Consider the following 18,668-nt stretch of genomic DNA (forward strand, 5'->3'; position numbering starts at 1 on the left):
GTGAAGGAACAGCGATATATTTCCAAGTCAGGAGGGTGAGTGATTTGGAGAGGAACTCTCAGATGGTGGTGTTCCCATGTGCCTGCTGCCCTTGTCCTTCGAAACAGTTTGGAAGGTGCTATCTAAGGACTCTTGGAGAGTTCACACAGTGTGTCTTGTAGATGGTACACACAGCTGCCACTATGAGTTGGTGGTGGAGGGAATGTTTGTGGATGGGATGCCAATCAAGCAGGCTGCTTTGAACTTAATGGTGTCAAGCTCTTGAGTGTTATTGGAGCTGCACACATCCAGTCAAGTGAAGTGTTTTTCACCACACTCCTGACCAGTGCCTTGAATATGGTGGGCAGGCTTTGGGCAGTGAGGAGTTTAGTCACTCGCTGCAGGATTCCTAGCCTCTGACCTGCTCTGGTAGCCACAGTATTTATATGGCTATTCCAGTTCCGTTTCTGGTCAAGGTTAACCTCCCAGGATTTGATAGTGGGGGATTCAGAGATGGTAATGCCTTTGAATGTCAAAGGGTGATGGTTAGATTCTCTCGTTGGAGATGGTCAAAGCCCAGCACTGATGACACAAATGTTACTTGCCACTTGTCAGCCTAAACCTGGATATTGTCCTTGTCTTGCTGCATTTGGACATGGATTGCTTCTGAGGAGTCACAAACAGTGCTGAACATTGTGCATTCATCAGCGAACATCCCTACTTCTGACCTTATGATGGAAGGAAGGTCATTGATGAAGCAGCTAAAGATGGCTGGGTCTAAGACACTACCCTGAGGAACTCTTGCAGCAATGTCCTGGAACAGAGATGATTGACCTCCAACAACCACAACCATCTTCCTTTGTGCTAGGCATTACCCCGACCAGCGGAGAGTTTTCACCTTGATTCCCATTGACCCCAGTTTTGCTTGGGTTCCCTGATGCCACACTCGGTGAAATGCTGCCTTGATGTCAAGGGCAGATACTCTCACCTCATCTCTGGAGTTATGCTCTTTTGTATATGTTTGAACCGAGGCTCTAATGAGGTCAGGAGCCGAGTGACCCTGCCGGAAACCAAACTGAACATCAGTGAACAGGTTATTGATAAGCAAGTGCCGCTTGATAGCACTATGGATGGCCCCTTCCATCACTGCTGATGACTGAGTGTAGACCGATGGGGCAGTAATTGGTCGGGTAGCCAAGATAGTTAGCACATATGCTGTAATTAAAACAAAACATTTTAACTATGTTGCCATTTACATCCATCTGTCTTAGCTGGCGTGATGAATGGCCTTTATTACTGCAAACAGCTGAACAGTACAGCAAAAAGCCCAGAGGAAGGGCACAGCAAATTGTTTTAAACCTTTGGGACCAACCTGAGGAGTATGAGGCCCTGGAGTCAGGGGATCAAGACTGTCAAACTCTGCAGCATCAAGAGCAGCCTCCTTGGCAGATGCAATATCTTTTTCCAACTGAGTCAAATGTTCATCATACTATTTTTCAGAAAAGGAAAAATCAAATCAACTTAACAAGCACTGCAACAATTTTAAACTGTGTCAAATATTTTTACATAAGCTTTACACTTAGCGACAGCAAACACTCCACTTTGATCATGAAGACGGGATTCATAGATGTAGTTACACCAAAAGGTTTAACCAAAAACATTATTTTAAAATAATCAGTACTATTTGAGGGTAAAACACTTTGTGTCTGTACATGAGCATGAGAGCCTGTTGAAAAACACTGCATCATCACATTAGCTGGAAAAAATTCACAAGAATAGTCTTAAGATGACATCTCCAACTGCACATAAGGGTCAGGATTTTCCAGCCCCATTACGGGCGAGGCAACACCCCAGCCAGAAGTCCAGTGACTTGCGACGGGACTGGAAGATCGCGGCAGCGGGCGGGTGGGGAAAATCACGCCAAAGGAGTGGAAATTTAAGTGTTGGATAAACTCTGCATGGGTCTTCCAATTGCTATAGTACATATATTAGTGCTACAGTGAACAGAACATATACTTATTTGATATTTTTCATATACTGTGAATATTAATAATTGACTTTGAAATTGTATAATCTATGAAATTTCAATTATTTAAAGCTGAATATTGCTGGAACACTAAAAAAAAATGAAGCCTTAAATATAAACAAACTAAGATGGTTGAACCAAAACTTTATCTCAGACCTACATAGCTGCATCAGCTAGATTATTTCACATATAATGATTATTCATAAGAACTGTTGTTAAATATCCACCATCCCGCAATCATGGAGAACCTATTTAATAAACAATACTCTTGTAAATTCCCCAACTCCTGGTGCAGTACCAAACAGTACAGACCAGGAAAATGGAATTGTACAAGACCAGTCACAGTTGAAATGACCCTTACTGTTGAATAGTCTGCTGACATTTATTGTCTCAACTCAAATACCCAAAATGTCGATTTCAGTGAAGTACAAAGGGCAGGACAAGCCCACAGAGTTGTTCCCTGGCTGGAAAATGGGAAAAAAATAAAGGTCCAGGACACTATCAAATAATAAATCCTAAGAAAAGAATGAGACTCAAAGAAAGAGCAAAACAGAATCAACAAATGGAGAAATGGATTTCTAATAAAATCCAGCAGATAGGCACTAACCTGAAATACATTACAACTGCATATCTGTTTTAAAACTAGGACACCCATTTACATGCTGTGAAGCTAAACAAAAGCTTGGACTTAATGCAAGACCTACAAAAATATTTCTACCTCAGCCAGAGTTTGGTGACAGACATTCACGATCTCCTGACCAGTTTTTGTGTATAGACTATCTGTGCCTACAGGTGAAAGAAACAAAGAAAAGTCAATACAAGGATCTCCAATAAACAAGCACATTCCATTAACTTGACGAGAAACATTTCCTATAATAAATGTGATTTTCCTTATTATCTGAATGTTGTTGAACTTCCACATACAAATAGCCTATCCTGATTAAATGAGAAAAACCATTAGGGCATTGTCCCCTTGAAAGTTTGGCCCAATGGTAGAGCCACTTGTCTATGTAATAACCTCGATATGACATGACAATAAATTGAAGTCTAAGCATTTTTGAAGGTGGCCAAAGTGTCAAGTTGATACTGAAGCTTTGGGTATGATCTTAGTACCGTTGTTCTGAATTCTAGATTGTATTACATTTCCATGGCCAGATCGTGAAGCTTACAAACTCTAAGCAGAAAAACCTTTCTCTTTACGAACAATGAATGCAATATGAAATTTTATCTGGTTGCGGGGAGAATTAGCTATGAAGGATAAATCTCTTTGGATGCTTCCCTCAATCGTTAAACCAAAAATTGTATGTGAGGTTGAATGCACAAGGTGCACAATTTGCTCTTCCCAATCATCTACCTCTATTTGTTATTTTATTCACAACCAAGGCCAAAATTACTGAATCTAAATTTTATTAATTCATGGGATATGGGCATTATTGGCAAGGCCAGCATTGGGCATTGTTGGCAAGGCCAGCAATTATTGACAATCTGTAATTGTCCTTGAATATAACTGAGTAGCTAGCTAAGCCATTTTGGAAATCAGTTCAGAGTAAACTACACAACCGTGAGTCCGGAGTCACAGAAAGGCTAGACAGGGTAATGTTATGGCCATAGCCAGTGTTAATTGCTGCGCAAACTAAACCCCAGAGGGAAACTTGGCTTAGAGGCCACAACCTTTTTTTTGTATTCTGATAACGAGAAGAAGTCATACAGATCTCAGCAGTAAGAGGTCCAGTAACACTTTTGGGTTTTTAAAAATTAGAAGTAAAAGTTTTATTAAAAAGGAAGAAAAGAAAACTTAAGCACACAAGATTACAGTTACACAATTACGGTTAGTCTTACAAAACATTCCACCATACCACTCTACTTAGTCAAACCCACAAGTAAACACTTTCCAGGCAACACTCCCTTATAGATATTTAAATATGAAATCCAGTAATATTACACAAGGCAAACTGCTGTAGCTTCACCGTACCACATGACCTTTACCCCCTCATGCTCCACGGTGGAATTCACTTCAAGATAAAACTGTTTGCTGCAGCCCAAGACTTCTTAACAGCTCAAACAGCTCCAACTCTCGGGCCATGTCCAGCTTAATTACGATCCAGCTCAACAGCTAACTCCAGCAATCCATTGTGACTCTAATACCTTTTTCCCTTTCGCCTCAGTCCGATTGTTCTCACACCCCTTTGAAACTCAAACCCTTCCAGATATAAGATATTTCATGTTTCCATCTTGTCTTTGCTTTTGGGTCAATAAAATTATAATATCCCCACTACTATTTACCTATGGACTCCTGCAAGATGCAAACGCTTTCCTTGTTACCTCTGACTCCCCTTTGATATTCAAACAACCTCCCAACTTATCTAAAAATGTAAATATTAGATCTAACCTATTTGCTTGTGCCTCAAGTTAACACCTCTTTATCCTGTTCATGTTTCCAAACCCCCAGACAATCTGCCTCCGATCAAACTCCTACACGCACACACACACACACGCACACACACTTCTTTACAGAATAACACAATATTCCCCAAAGTATTAAAAAGTATCTCACAGTAAGAATGGCAGACTTCCTTCCCTGAAGGACATTCATGAACCAGATAGGTTTTGCAACAATCCACTAAGGCTCATGGTCAAGATTACTCATATGAACCATTTATTTCCGAATTTTATTTCATTAGTTGAATTTACATTCCCCAACTGCTCTGGTGGGATTTGAATTCATGAGTGGAATCTTCTGCAGTGCGGGTCTTTCACCAGCTCTCCAGCCAGCAGTGGAGACTCCTGACACCACAACAAGATTCCACCCAATGTCTCTGGACCATTAGTCTATGCCTCTGCATTACTAATCCAGTAATTTAACCACTATGCTACCACACCCCTAAGTAAATGGTGATCACTAGATCTCAAACAATTATCAACTGCCAGATTACTGAGCAGTTTTAGTGGAATGTTAATTCCTTTGTGCATTTACACTTCCCTTCTGGTTGCTCCTGCTCTGGCTAAATCATTCTGTGGCATGGAAGTCCTCCATGACTTTCAAGTTACAATTTCCTGCAGCATCTAGGTTTGCTTTTATGTTAGGTTAAGTGGTGTGCCAGGACCTCCAGCTACTGGGGATAGTCTCAAACTAAACTTGATTGAATCGCTAGGCTGGAATTTGAGAAAACACGGTAAGAATAGCTTACAAAGGCACCAGCCTTATCAAAACTGGCATGCTTGTCCTGGGTTTGCCACCAGCTGCAGGACTCCTAAGTCAGGAGTCAGTGATTGCAACACCACATTAAATCCATATTTCCTTAATTAAGCACTCTAGTGGCTAACCATAGCTTTCAATTGTTATTTTACTGTAATCCTCATTACCCACATTGCTTCTGCCAACCAGCCATCTTTGTGTATGAAAATGATTCTCAATAGTTATGAAATCCTCTCTTGCCAATATCGGCACCTGTGTAGTCTATACATGTAAAATATTATACATCAGTGGTTCTCAAGCATGCAGCATGACTCTTGGTTAACTAATCCTTCCAATCTAACACTGTCTCTCAGACAAAGCTCCCCTACTTGCTTCTGCTACCTACATTCATCACGCACATTCTTCTAATATACCATGCACAACTACACAGTCATGATCTCCACCCAGTCTAATTCAAAAATTCCTGACTGGATTTCAACAAGTCAAGTTTTAAAAGTGCAAAACAAACCTCATCTAAATATTCTTGCCTACAGCGAGACAAATCGTAACGTTTTCCTATTCTTCCTTAAAATCTTCAATACCATTACTTGGCAGGTAACCAACAAACTTTTTTAAATTAAAGATGAAACTTAGTTAATTAGTATTCACCAAATTTGATGAAATTCAATCCCACACAAGAGTTGTGAAAAAAGCATCCTATAAAACTCCAGCCCGATGAATCCCTTGAATTACTGCATTACTTATATCGGTATCATTCTTTCCTTTCATCATCTTAAAAGCCTGAATTAAGTTGCTTCTCAATCTTCATTCATCGGGTGAAATCAAGGTTCTACAACATCTTTTTCATTTGAATTTTTAACTCAATCTTCCTCATAATTCTTCTCTACATCCTCTTCAACACACTTAATACCTTTTTGAAGGCGATTGATATTGGAAACTGTTCAAACGTGGTGCCACCATTTGGATACGAGATACTAAAATAACCCATTTTGATCTGTATCTGTCAACTTTCTCTCAATGGCAGCAATCTTGTCTGAGAGACATCACTCTAAGAGACTGACACAATCAGGACTGACTTTCAACATAACACTGAGGGAGTGCTGCACTGTTGAAGGAGACATCTTTGGATGAAATGTTAAACCAATGGCCTGTCTGCCCTCTTGGGTGGATGTAAAAGATCCCATACCACTATTCAAGTTCTCCCAGTGTCCTGGTCAACATTTATTCCTCAACCAATAGTGCTTAATGTAGCAATTTATCTCATTCTTATCTTGTAGGACCTTGCTGTTACAAAATGACAATATTTCCCTAAATGACCAACAATGGCTACAATTCAAAAGTACCTAATTGGCTAGGAAGTGCTTTGGGGTGTCCCAAAATCATCACAGGCACTATGCAAGTGCAAATCTAATGGGATAGCGGCTATGAGAACATTTGGTGAAAACTGTCAAAAAAATTCAATAAGTATGCCATTGTGTCTCATTTCTCCACTTCATGCCCACTTTCTGTTCACAACCATGTTTCTTACATGTATATAATGGCAACATATTCCCTGGCTGGTATACTTCTAATTTCTTTGTGGGGATAGAAAAATATTGAAGTTTATTCTTGAACATTTTTTTCTGCTAATTGACATTTTTTTAAACTACTGTTTACATTTCTCCCCCCCTGAACAATGGCAACCACATGCTTTTTGATCTCACAGCCTGTAGTTCATCCTCACCCCCTCCAGAGCCCAACTACCTACAGTTTCACTTATACTGGGGATTACAAGGAATGCATTTATTAAATTAAAAAATGTTTGACAGAGGTAATTACAAATACAGTGATGGAACTGTGCTAAGAAGGCATATTATTGGTTTTACCATTATACTTGATACTGTTGGAGAGAATAAGTTCCACATCCTGCAGGAATACATCACGATTATGGTACTTATGCTTGGAAATATTCTGCAATACCAGAAACATTGAGAGATTTTAATAACGACATCATAGAATTGACAAGCGAGTACAGAAACTCCATACAGCCGCTTCAGAAAAGTTAATTTTCATACCTTTCGCACTGTTTCAAGGTCCATGGGATTTGTGATCACTTTGTAATAATCAGGAACAAACTTTTTATTAACAGGATGATGGAAGGGCCAGGACTGAGGAAGGAGGAAAAGTGTTAACAATACAGATCCCAACAGTTCTCTCGATTTAATTTGCATCAAACCTTTAGGGGAGACAGACACATCGAGTCTGACTTACATCTGGCACAGCCATCATCTTTTGAGTGACAATGTTATCCAGTATAAAGGAGAAGGCAACTTGATCATCATCATCCAGAAGAGGATTAATGGCTTTCTCCAGACGGACCAGTTTATCTTCTTTCTAATAAAAGCAAATAAAATCTTGAAAATTATAATTAAAAGTGAATCCCATTCCAATGAAGTCATCACTTTACAAATCCTATAAATATAATCTTTAGCCTAAAGAGGGTTGTGAGGGCACTGTGGATTTTCCTCATCGACAGAGGCCGCATGCTAGTTGAGAGGAAAATGGCGGGGGGGGGCGGGGTTCAGAAAACAAGCTTACCCAATGTGAACTCAATCACAGGTTCCAGTTTCAGAAACCAGCATAAAAACTAGACTGACACTGCGGTGCAGAATTGAGGGAGTGCTATCTGAGGTTCTGTCATTCTGATAGGAAGTTAAATCGAGGGCCAGCTTGCCCTCTCAGATAGTCGTAAAAGATCCCACGGCATTATTTCAAAGGGCAGGGGGTTCACAAGTATCCAGGTCAATAACTATTCCTCAACCAAGATCTGAACAACAGGTTATCTGGAAATAACTCACTGCAGTTTGTGGGCCTTTTTGAGCACATATTAACAACCCTGATTCTTATATTACAACAGTGACTACACTTCACAAGTCCTTTGGGGAGTGAATGAAGGAGTATTTCCTTTTCTCAGTGTCTGAGCAAATTTTGGCCAGTTCAATCTTACCCATTGTAAAGGACACAGTTTTTACAATGACTTCCATGTGCTCACAGAATTCCTCTCATGAAAGGTACATTAAAAATGTTAAATTGACAAGTACTCTAGAATAACCAAAAAAAATCCTTCAGAAAATGAACTCAACAAGGAACAAGCTTTTATTTTATAAATATTTCATTCAAATTTTACTGTATATTCTTATAATTATTTTAGCATTTTAAGCACAGTGGTACTGAAAAGCAGAGGTTATAGGTTGCAATGGGAAGCACATAGCAAGTTGATACAGAATGAGTCTTACTATTCACCTCTTTGAACTTCATGTCACAGAGTTCCACCATACCTTGAGCAATTTGGGTCAGAGGATGCTTCGTACCTGGAGAGAGGCAAACAGGTACTCAGTGCAGCCACTTACATATTATTTCTGTGACCATGCACCTACCTGCATAAAACCCACCATTCTACTCTCCTCACATACTCATCACTTATCCATCCAAATATGTGCACAATCACCACTTCACAACTGCCAGCTTCCAAATTATTCCACACCCCTTTTACTCAAAACAGATGGAGTTCCAGCTCTCTCTCAGTATGTTACAGCGCAGAAACTGCCCATTTGTACCACCATGTCTGCAACTATGTTTTTCTCCACATCAGCCATGTAGCTGCTGCTACATTCTGCTTCTCATGTCTCACATCATTTAAAATTCCTCTTTTCTGAACTACCACCTAATTCTCTTTTAGAAGAATTTATGGATTCTATTTCAGTCATTCCACATTCTGAACACCTTGCTCAAATGGTATGTGCCTTCACATTACTATCTCAATCAGTGGAAACAATCATTTTTAACCCTATAATCCTTCATAATCTTAAGGATTTAGCATCAGATTACCCCTAAACATCTCATTCTAACAAAGCCCTATATTCACAGCCTTTTCGCTACAACTAATCCTTTAACCCAGGCAACGTCCTGGAAATCAATATTACACCTTTTCCATTGCTTTTTAATCCTTCCCATAATGAGGTGCTCTAAATTTTGAAAATTATTCCAACAGTGGCCTCACGTTTTGTACAAATTCAAGATTACTTCATTTTTATTTTCTATGCCTTTAGATACAAAACCAAGAACTCCATTTGCCTTTTTATGGCCTTGTCTACATGTATTGTTATTTGTAATGGCTTGTGTATCTGCATGCCAATTTCGCTGCTCTTTTAGTCTGCTATCATTCAAAGTAATTTTCTTTTTCTTATTCTTACCACATATTTTTCAATGTTGAATTAGGTCTGTTACCCGATTTACTGAACACCTTATTTCAGGAATATAATCTTTATACATTATGATTCAAAGCTCCTTCATGATTTTAAAAAATATATAAATGATTTTGTAAGAATAACCTGCAGCTCTTACCATTGTATGTGGCACAGTTTTTTACAATAAGTTCCACTTGCTCTCGAAATTCTTCTCGTGAATGGCACATCCGTTTGCGGACATTCTCTCTCAAGGTCTGCAAGTCCATTGGTTTAGTGATAATTTTATAATAATCCTTCACAACCTTTGCGTTAACTGGTGTGTGGAATGGATAAGTCTGGGGAGAGCAAGAGACGTTAATATGGAAAATCAAATGAAATAGAAATGCCTCTCTTGTTGAACTGACACATTATTCTCTCACATGCTTACCTTTCAAACAATTTAGTGGAAAAATGGAACTGAATGGTAATATAGAGTATGTTAACAGGAATAGTGCAAAGAGATACATTTCCAGCACATTCCCCGAGTGAATATAATCCCTATAGGGATCAAAACATTGAATTTTCTAAACCATTCATCTGAAGTGAGTGTCCACTGATATCAATTTAAGGGCTGTTTTGGGCTATGAGCCCAAGTTCACAAATAACTGGACTGAGATTCCCAAAACTTCTTTTTATAGTACCCATACAACCAGGAAAAATTTTAATCCTGTCAGTCAGGACAAGATTTTAATGCAGGTCAGAGAGGTGAAAATGAAACACGTTAATCTGTTGTGCACATCTCAATTTTTAAATTGCTGCCCCTTCCTTCTCCCACGCTTTAAATAAAATAAAATCTGTGAGCTCTCACGTTTGCTAGGTCTCGCATGTCATTGATGATTCCTTCTAAAATGGATGATAGGGTGACCATCGGGTCCGTCCGTCGTCTATGAATGGACTTGTGAGGTCTCTATTAAGGGAGAAAGAAAACAAAAGTGAACCGTTTTGCAGCATCAAGAGCTCTGATCACTAGAATAACATTTCTCACCTCTTAGGGGTGAGGCAGTGGCGCAGTTGTATTGTCACTGGACTAGTAATCCAGGGACCCAAGGTAATGCTCTGGGGATCCAGGTTCAAATCTCACCCTCTACCCTCAACATCAACTCCGGACCTCATGAAGTCTCATGGCATCAGGTCAAACGTGGGCAAGGAAACTTCCTGCTGATTACCACGTACCATCCTCCTTCAGCTGATGAATCAGTGCTCCTCCATGTTGTATACCTGTTGGAGGAAGCACTGAGGTGGCAAGGGTGCAGAATGTACTCACGACTATAGACCAAACTGGCCAAGTCCAAAAGGCCACAGCTGCTCGACACGGGTCTGGGTCAGGTGGTGAGGGAAGAACATAGTTGACTTCATCCTCACGAACCTGCCTGCCACAGATAGATTTGTCCATGATAGGAGTGACCAGCGCACAGTCCTTGTGGTGACAAGGTATTGTGCAGCACTACCACTGTGCTAAATGGGATAGATTTTGAACAGATCTAGCAGCTCAAGAGTGGGCAACCATGAGGCACTGTGGGCCATCAGCAGCAGCAGAATTGTACTTGGCCACAGTCTATAATCTCATGGCTGGCATATCCCCTACTCTACCATTACCAGCAAGCCAGGGGACCAACCCCAATTCAATGAAGAGTGCAGGAGGGTATGCCAGGAGCAGCAACAGGCATACCTAAAAATGAGGTGCCAACCTGGTGAAGTTACAACACAGGGCTACTTGCAGGCCAAGCAGCAAAAGTAGCAACTGATAGACAGAGCTAAGCGATTCCACAACCAACAGATCCAAGCACTGCAGTCCTGCCACATCCAGCCATGAATGGTGGTGGGTGATTAAACAACTCATTAGAGGAGGCAGCTCCATAAATATCCCCATCTTTAATGATAGGGGAGCCCAGCACATCATTGCAAAAGATAAAACTGAAATATTTGCAACAATCTTTGGCCAGAAGTGCAGAGTGGATGACCTTCCTTCCTTCATAAGGTCAGAAATGGGGATATTCACTGTGAATTCCACAGTTTTCAGCACCATTCGTGACTCCTCAGATACTGAAGTAGTTCATGTCCAAATGTAGCAAGACCTGTGGATGGGGTGCCAATCAAGTTGGCTGCTTTGTCCTGGATGGTGTCAAGCTTCTTGAATGTTGTTGGAGCTGCACTCATCCAGGTAAGTGGAGAGTATTCTATCATACTCCTGACTTGCGCCTTATAGATGGTGCACAAGCTTTGGGGAGTCAGGTGGTGAGTTACTCGTCACACGATTCCTAGCTTCTGACCTGCTCTTATAGCCAGTGTTTAAATGGTTAGTCCAATTCAGTTTCCGGTCAATGGTAATCCCAGGATGTTGATGGTGGGGGATTCAGCGTTTGTAATGCAATTGAATGTCAAGGGGCGATAGTGAGATTCTTTCTTGTTGCAGATGGCCATTGCCTGGCACTTAAGTGGCACCACATGGCAGCCCAAGCCTGGATATTGTCCAGGTCTTGCTGCATTTGGACATGAACTACTTCAGCATCTGAGGAGTCACGAATAGTGAACATTGTGCAATCATCAGCGAACATCCCCATTTCTGAACTTATGATGAAAGATTGGTCATTGATAAAGCAACCGAAGATGGTTGTGCCTAGGACACTACCCTCAGGAACTCCAGCAATGATGTCCTATAACTGAGATGATTGAGCTCCAACAACCACAGCCGTCTTCCTTTGTGCTAGGTACGACTCCAACCAGCAAAAATTTTTCCCCCAATTCCCATTGACCCCCGTTTTGCTAGGACTCCTCGATGCCACACTCAGTCAAATGCTGCCTTGACATCAAGGGTAGTCACTCTCACCTCTGGAGTTCAGCTCTTTTGACCATGTTTGAACCAAGGCTGTAATGAGGTCAGAAGATGAGTGATGCTGGCGGAACCCAAACTGAACGTCAATGAGCAGGTTATTGCGAAGCAAGCGCCACTCGACAGCATTGTTGATGACCCCTTCCATCATTTTACTGATGGAGGGTAAACTGATGGGGCAGTAATTGACTGAGTTGGATTTGTCCTGCCTTTTGTGTACAGGACATACCTGGGCAGTTTTCCACATTGTCAGGTAGATGCCAGTGTTGTAAGTGTACTGGAACAGTTTGGCTAGGAGTGTTGCAAGTTCTGCAGCATAAGTCATCAGTACTATTGATGGTATATTGTCAGAGCCCCTAGCCTTTGCTGTATCCAGTGCCTCCAGCCGTTTCTTGATATTACATGGAGTGAATCGAATCGGCTGAAGGCTGACATGTGATGCTGGGGACCTCCGGAAGAGGCCAAGATAGAACATCCACTCGGCATTTCTGGGCGAATATTGTTGCAAATATTTCAGCTTTATCTTTTGCAATGATGTGCTGGGCTCCCCCATCTTTGAAGATGGAGATATTTGTGGAGCCGCCTCCTCCAATGAGCTGTTTAGTCATCCACTACCATTCGCAAATGGATGTGACAGGACTGCAGAGCTTGAATCTGATCCGTTGGTTGTGGAATTGCTTAGCTCTGTCCATTAGTTGCTGCTTTTACTGTTTGACATGCAAGTTCGCCTGTGTGGTAGCTTCACCAGGTTAATAACTCATCTTTGGGTATGCCTGGTGCTGCTCCTGACATGTCCTCCTGCACTCTTCATTCAACCAGGGTTGGTCTCCTGGCTTGGTGGTAATAGTAGAGTGGGGGATTTGCCAGGCCATGAGGTTACAGATTGTGGCTGAGTACATTTCGGCTGCTGATGTCCTGGAGCTGAGTTAATTGACCTTCAAAATCCCATGGACAACTAAAAAAATTTCCACACAACTCTCTGATCTTGACTGAATGATTACGTCCAGTATGTCAAAACACCTTCCCTAAAATCTGACATAGTGGATGCGAGAGACCTTCTCAAACTTGATTTTGGCATTCACTACTGTCTGTGGTTCTTCCTCAAACAGATCTTGGCGTCCTGTTTGATTTTATGGTATGCTTCAAAATCTTTATCCTATCGCCAAAATGACCTATTTCCATCTCAGTAAAATTGCTTGCCTCTATCTAGATTTACCCCCACTGTCACACTTTTACCAGCTCTGGGTTCAAACTTTCCAAGTATCATCGCTGACCTGTGTAGAAAGTACTGTCTTAACATATTACTGCTTAACATCCATTCTCTGCGAGATCTCTTGTTCCTTTGTCATTCACGATTTTAAAGATGCTGCACAATTGCAAGTTTATGTTCTAAAAGACAACATGTTAACTCAGTGCACCAAGTCCCCTTTCTGGGTATATTCACATTTGGTAATCTGTTGTTTCCTGCACTTTTTAAGACTTCCACATATAAAGTGTGAGGAACAGTAGAATATTGATGAATTTGTATTATAGAATTTCTGGAACTAAAATTATACCAGTAACTGTTCTAAGCCTGTTGCAAGCCTCTAATAATTCAGGAAATTGTTTTAAATTTGGCTCAGAAATCAATAAACAATTCAAGAAACAGTACAAGTTAAAAAAAAACACATTTCTACCATCCTTCAGTTCTGAAGAGGAGTCATTTTCAGCTTGAAATTTTAACTCTTTGTTTCTCTTTCCACAGATGCTGCCAGACCTTCTGAGTATTTTCGGAACTTTCCGTTTTGTTCAAAAATAAAAAAAGGGCTTACGTTTAGATAATCACAGTGGACAGTAGTTCCCACTCGTCTACGGCGTTTCGGAGGAAGCTGCTGTTTGGGGAATTTGAGGACCAAAGATTTCCTGCGCACTTCATCTGCACTGAAATATCAAATGTTAGAATATTTAGAATAAAGAAATTTAGAAGTTAGAGAAAAGCCAGTTGTAGAGGATGCTTCAGACATTCAGATACATAAATCATTATTCCACATTTGAGAAGCCATAAGTGACTTTGGCATTGCAGAATAACACAGTGAAAATATAGATTCATGGATATTTAACAATGAAAGCTGGAAGTTAACCCCTACAAAGTTGCTCACAGATTGCACACAGTTTTATACATTCATAAGAACTCATGAATTGCTAGATGTAAAAGCATCTACTTTGCCTTCTACAGTCCTGGTCATCGTATAGTGAAAGGGAGATAGTAGAACAAATATGTAGGCAAATTTCTGCTTGTAAGAACAAGAGGGCAATAATAGTAGGGGACTTCAACTGTCCTAATATCAACTGGGATTCAAACAATAGAAGGGGCACTGAGGGAGAAAAATTCATGCAGTGTGTCCAGGAAAACTTTTTCAACCAATTAGTGACAAACCCAATGAGAGAAGATGGAATTCTAGACCTAGTATTGGGGAATGAAGAAAGGCAAGTGGGTGAAGTGACAGTTGGTGACCATATTGGTGACAGTGATCACAATTCAGTTGAATTTAGCTTTACCATGGAAAAGGGCAGAGATAAGGCAGGAGTAAAAAGTCTTGAACTGGGGGAAGGCAAATTTTGCAGAAATGAGAAGGGACTTGGCTGAGGTGGACTGGATAGCACTGCTGGAGGATAAAATAGTGGAAAACCAGTGGGAAGCACTAAAAAGCGAGATTCCTAATTGTACAAAGTAGACATGTCCCCTACAAACATAAGAGTGGTACTGCCGAATCTAGACCCCCCCTGGTTGTCTAGAGGAACACAGGGGGAGATCAAACAGAAAAAGAAAGCGTACAATAGGCACAAAGAACTAAGCACTGCAGATAGCCTAGGCAAATATAGGAATTGCAGGGATTAAGTAAAAAAAATAAGGAAATCAAAGGGAGGGCATGAAAAAAGATTAGCAAGTAAAATTAAAAATAACCCAAAGATGTTTTACCAATACATTAATGCTAAAAGGTTAGTTAAGGAAAAAGTGGAACCTATCAGAGATGAAGATGGAAACTTGTCTGTAGATGCAGAGGCTGTGGGAAGGGTTTTGAATGGATATTTTGTCTCCGTGTTTACAAAGGAAAGAGAGGATGTAGATATAGTAGTCTAGGAGGAACACTGCAAGATATTGGACGGGATAGTCATAAAGAGAGAGGAAGTACTCGATGGGTTGAAATCCTTGAAGGTTGACAAGTCACCAGGGCCAGATGGATTGTTTCCGAGGCTGCTGAAGGAAGTCAGGGAATAGATAGCAGATGCTCTGAGGATGATTTTCCAATCTTCACTAGATTCATTCAGGAAAGCCAGCATGCATTTGTTGAGTGAAAATTATGTTTAACTAACTTGCTTGAGTATGAGGTAACAGAGGGGGTTAATGAGGGTAATGCTGCTGCTGTGGTACACATGGATTTCCAAAAGGAATTTGATAAAGTGCCGCACAATAGACGTGTGAGCAAAGTTAGAGCTCAGAGAGTAAAAGGGGCAGTAGCAACATGGATACAAATTTGGCTAAGTGACAAGAAACAAAGAGTAGAGGTGAATGGTTGTTTTTCGAACCGGAGGAAGGTTTATAGTGGAGTTCCCCAGGGACCTGAGTTAGGACCCCTACTCTTCCTGATATATATTAATGACTTTTACTAAATGCTATCAAGTAATGTTCTGATAGCTTTAATCTATTCTCAATCAGGATTCCCAGATTGAATTCATTTTCTATCCTCGTAATTTTCTTTCTATTAAAATAATTGCACACAAATTCAAACCCATTAAATACTCAATGACTTGTAAATGAAAAAATGTTACAAGTGCATTGAAAGTCAGTGATATTAAAAATGTTCCTCTGTACAATTTGTAGAGAACACACTGCCCTTACATATGAGATTTTCTAGCTCAATTTCAAAATGTGACATTCTTCCTTTGCCTATCGCTCTCCTATGAGAGAACGTAGTTTCTAGCCAGTTATAAAAATTACAAGTTTAAGGTCAAAAAGTACACCAATTTATGAATTTTTAAATAGCTAGCAGCAGCACAGCTCAGGGACAGTTTAGGTTGGCTGGCATAGCAACAGGCCATGAAGACTTCTGGCTTAAGCTGGACAAGTCAGTTCTGGACATGGATGGAAAGAGTTGATGAAGGAGCAACAAAGGTGGCTGGAAAGTTTGGAGTGGACCAGAAATGGCCAGTTCAGGACAGGCAGAGAGGGCAGAGCGGGCCAAAATAGGAGACAGCAGGGCAGTAATCAAAGCAGAGGCCAAGGCACGAGTGGAAGCTAGCCTGCGATTCCTTTTCTTTCTCTCTCCTCTACAACACAGAAGAGTACCACTGGCTTTGCTGGCATTACAGCAAAGTGTCACCAGCACATTACGACAACTGTGGACATTTAAACATAACTTCATAGGAACGTTTATGAAAGATATTTGAATGGAACATGCACAGATATTCACAATATTTTAATAAGTTTACTTATAAAATGCTCATCATTCTTCTGATATCATACACTGTTTAATGAAAATTTATCTGTCCTAGATTGGGGCAGTGTGGTGGAAGCATAAATAAGAGCAGTCTTTCCCAGTGCATAGAAAACTTACCAAGGACCAAAAATGCCATTATGTTTGCAAACTTCTTCTTGACATTCTCACTAGAAAAGCTAATCTCTAGCCTGAATAGCAAATAAACTTAAAATTAACAAAACCAATATACATTTTTCAAATGGACCTTGAAGTTCTAAAGGAACACAACCACATTTCTGTAGCAATAAAACACTACATTTTACACAATATGTTCTGTCCTCCAAGCAATGCAGTGTTAGATGTACCAAGGACAACGCCACATGGTGTTCACTAATAATAAAAATGCTATATCCTCATCACATTTTGTGTCCATCATACTTCAAGTCTCATTTAAAATTAGCATAAAAATGAACAGTCATTTGCAATGTACACAGAAAACTACAATGACCAAAAATGCCAGTCAGAATCACCACAGCTTTTCAATTGATATTAAAAACCACATTTAAAGAAAAAGAAATAAAGCAAGGGTCCAAACCTGCAACTGCAATTACAATTAAACTCTGAATGAACTAACTTAATGGCAGCTAACCTTTATTGTCTCAAATGAATAAGGCAGCATCTTAAGGATTAGTAGATATTCATATTCTGAGAAAACAATACATCAACTAACCATAAGCAGTATCAGAAGACATGTGCTACATTTACGTAGTTTGTCTTGAGGCCTGACAGCATAGGGGAAACAAAGAAGGTTTGCAGCCAGAGTGAAGTAGTACCTCAGGGCCCAACAAGCACTGAAGATGATGCATGCAGTATGTTTGAAATAGAAAGGAGATGCCCATATATTGGGAGGCATGAAGTCCTTGAGTCCAGAAGGACTGAAAGGGCAGTTAAGCCTGGGCAATATGGTGGGAGTGAGCTTGATTCTGGGATAATTGGAGGGAGGGTCTAGAAACAATGGATTGTGGTGTTTCAATACTTTGAGGACTGAGAGTGGGTACTGAGGTCCCAGAACACAAATGAATGGGGTCTTATTCAATATTTGAGCCAGCAATATGCAAAATGTTATCAGAGTCTAGCAACACTGAGGGACCTGAAGTTTGGCATATTTAAAGACAATCCTTAGGTTTAGGAAAACTTGGGAGGAATGCCATAAGGTCCAAGGCTGTTGGAGGTGAGAGGGGAGGGAATAAAGATGCCATTTGGCATCTAGCACCATTGGTGGGGGAGGAGGGTGGGACCTAAAAATACTGACAGGAATGGTGCTGATGGAAATCTGGAGAAATTACTTTAAATCTATTCCCCCAATTATTGACCTCTCTTATGGAAATAGGTCCCTCTTATAACTCTATCTGGGCATCTCATAATTTTACACACATCAAATCTCCTCAGTTGCAAAGAAAACCCCAATCTATCCAATCTTTCCTCAGAGCAAAAATTCTCCAATGCAACATCCTCGTAAATCTCTTCCATATCCTCTCTAGTGTAATAACATCCTTCCTGTAATACAGTGATGAGAATTGTACACAGTAGTCTAGCTATGGTCTAGCTACTATTTTATACAGTTCTAGCACAGCCTCCATGATCTTATACGCCAGGCCTTGACAAGTAAAGGATTCCATATGCCTTCCTGGCCACTTTATCTACCTGCCCTACCTTCAGGGGGTCTACTCCAAACTCCCTGTTCCTCTACACTTAATATTCTACCATTTATTGCGTATACCTTTGCTGTGTTTGCCCTCCCCAAATGCACTACTTCACAGTTTTCTGGATTCAATTCCATTTGCCTTCCTGCATCCACCTCTTAAGTCTCCTACAGTAAGTCTAAATCACTTATGTACAATAAACAGCAAGCGAC

The 18,668-nt window shown here is 40.5% G+C and overlaps 1 protein-coding gene across 7 annotated transcripts in view; it reads right to left on the reverse strand.

Annotated features, from left to right (window-relative positions):
* taf1 (TAF1 RNA polymerase II, TATA box binding protein (TBP)-associated factor) overlaps positions 1–18,668 on the reverse strand; it is a 153,306-nt gene that overhangs the window by 13,444 nt on the left and 121,194 nt on the right. For all 7 annotated transcript variants that reach the window (XM_041195085.1, XM_041195088.1, XM_041195087.1 and 4 more), the window contains 9 exons: positions 14,108–14,216; positions 10,275–10,373; positions 9,585–9,762; positions 8,484–8,551; positions 7,452–7,574; positions 7,256–7,348; positions 7,067–7,151; positions 2,724–2,791; positions 1,352–1,468 (listed from right to left, as the gene is read on the reverse strand). In XM_041195085.1, coding sequence (XP_041051019.1) covers positions 1,352–1,468; positions 2,724–2,791; positions 7,067–7,151; positions 7,256–7,348; positions 7,452–7,574; positions 8,484–8,551; positions 9,585–9,762; positions 10,275–10,373; positions 14,108–14,216 — 940 coding nt within the window. The remainder of the gene's footprint in view (positions 1–1,351; positions 1,469–2,723; positions 2,792–7,066; positions 7,152–7,255; positions 7,349–7,451; positions 7,575–8,483; positions 8,552–9,584; positions 9,763–10,274; positions 10,374–14,107; positions 14,217–18,668) is intronic.

The sequence above is a fragment of the Carcharodon carcharias genome, chromosome 9 (genome assembly GCF_017639515.1).
Source record: "Carcharodon carcharias isolate sCarCar2 chromosome 9, sCarCar2.pri, whole genome shotgun sequence".
Lineage (NCBI taxonomy): Eukaryota > Metazoa > Chordata > Chondrichthyes > Lamniformes > Lamnidae > Carcharodon > Carcharodon carcharias.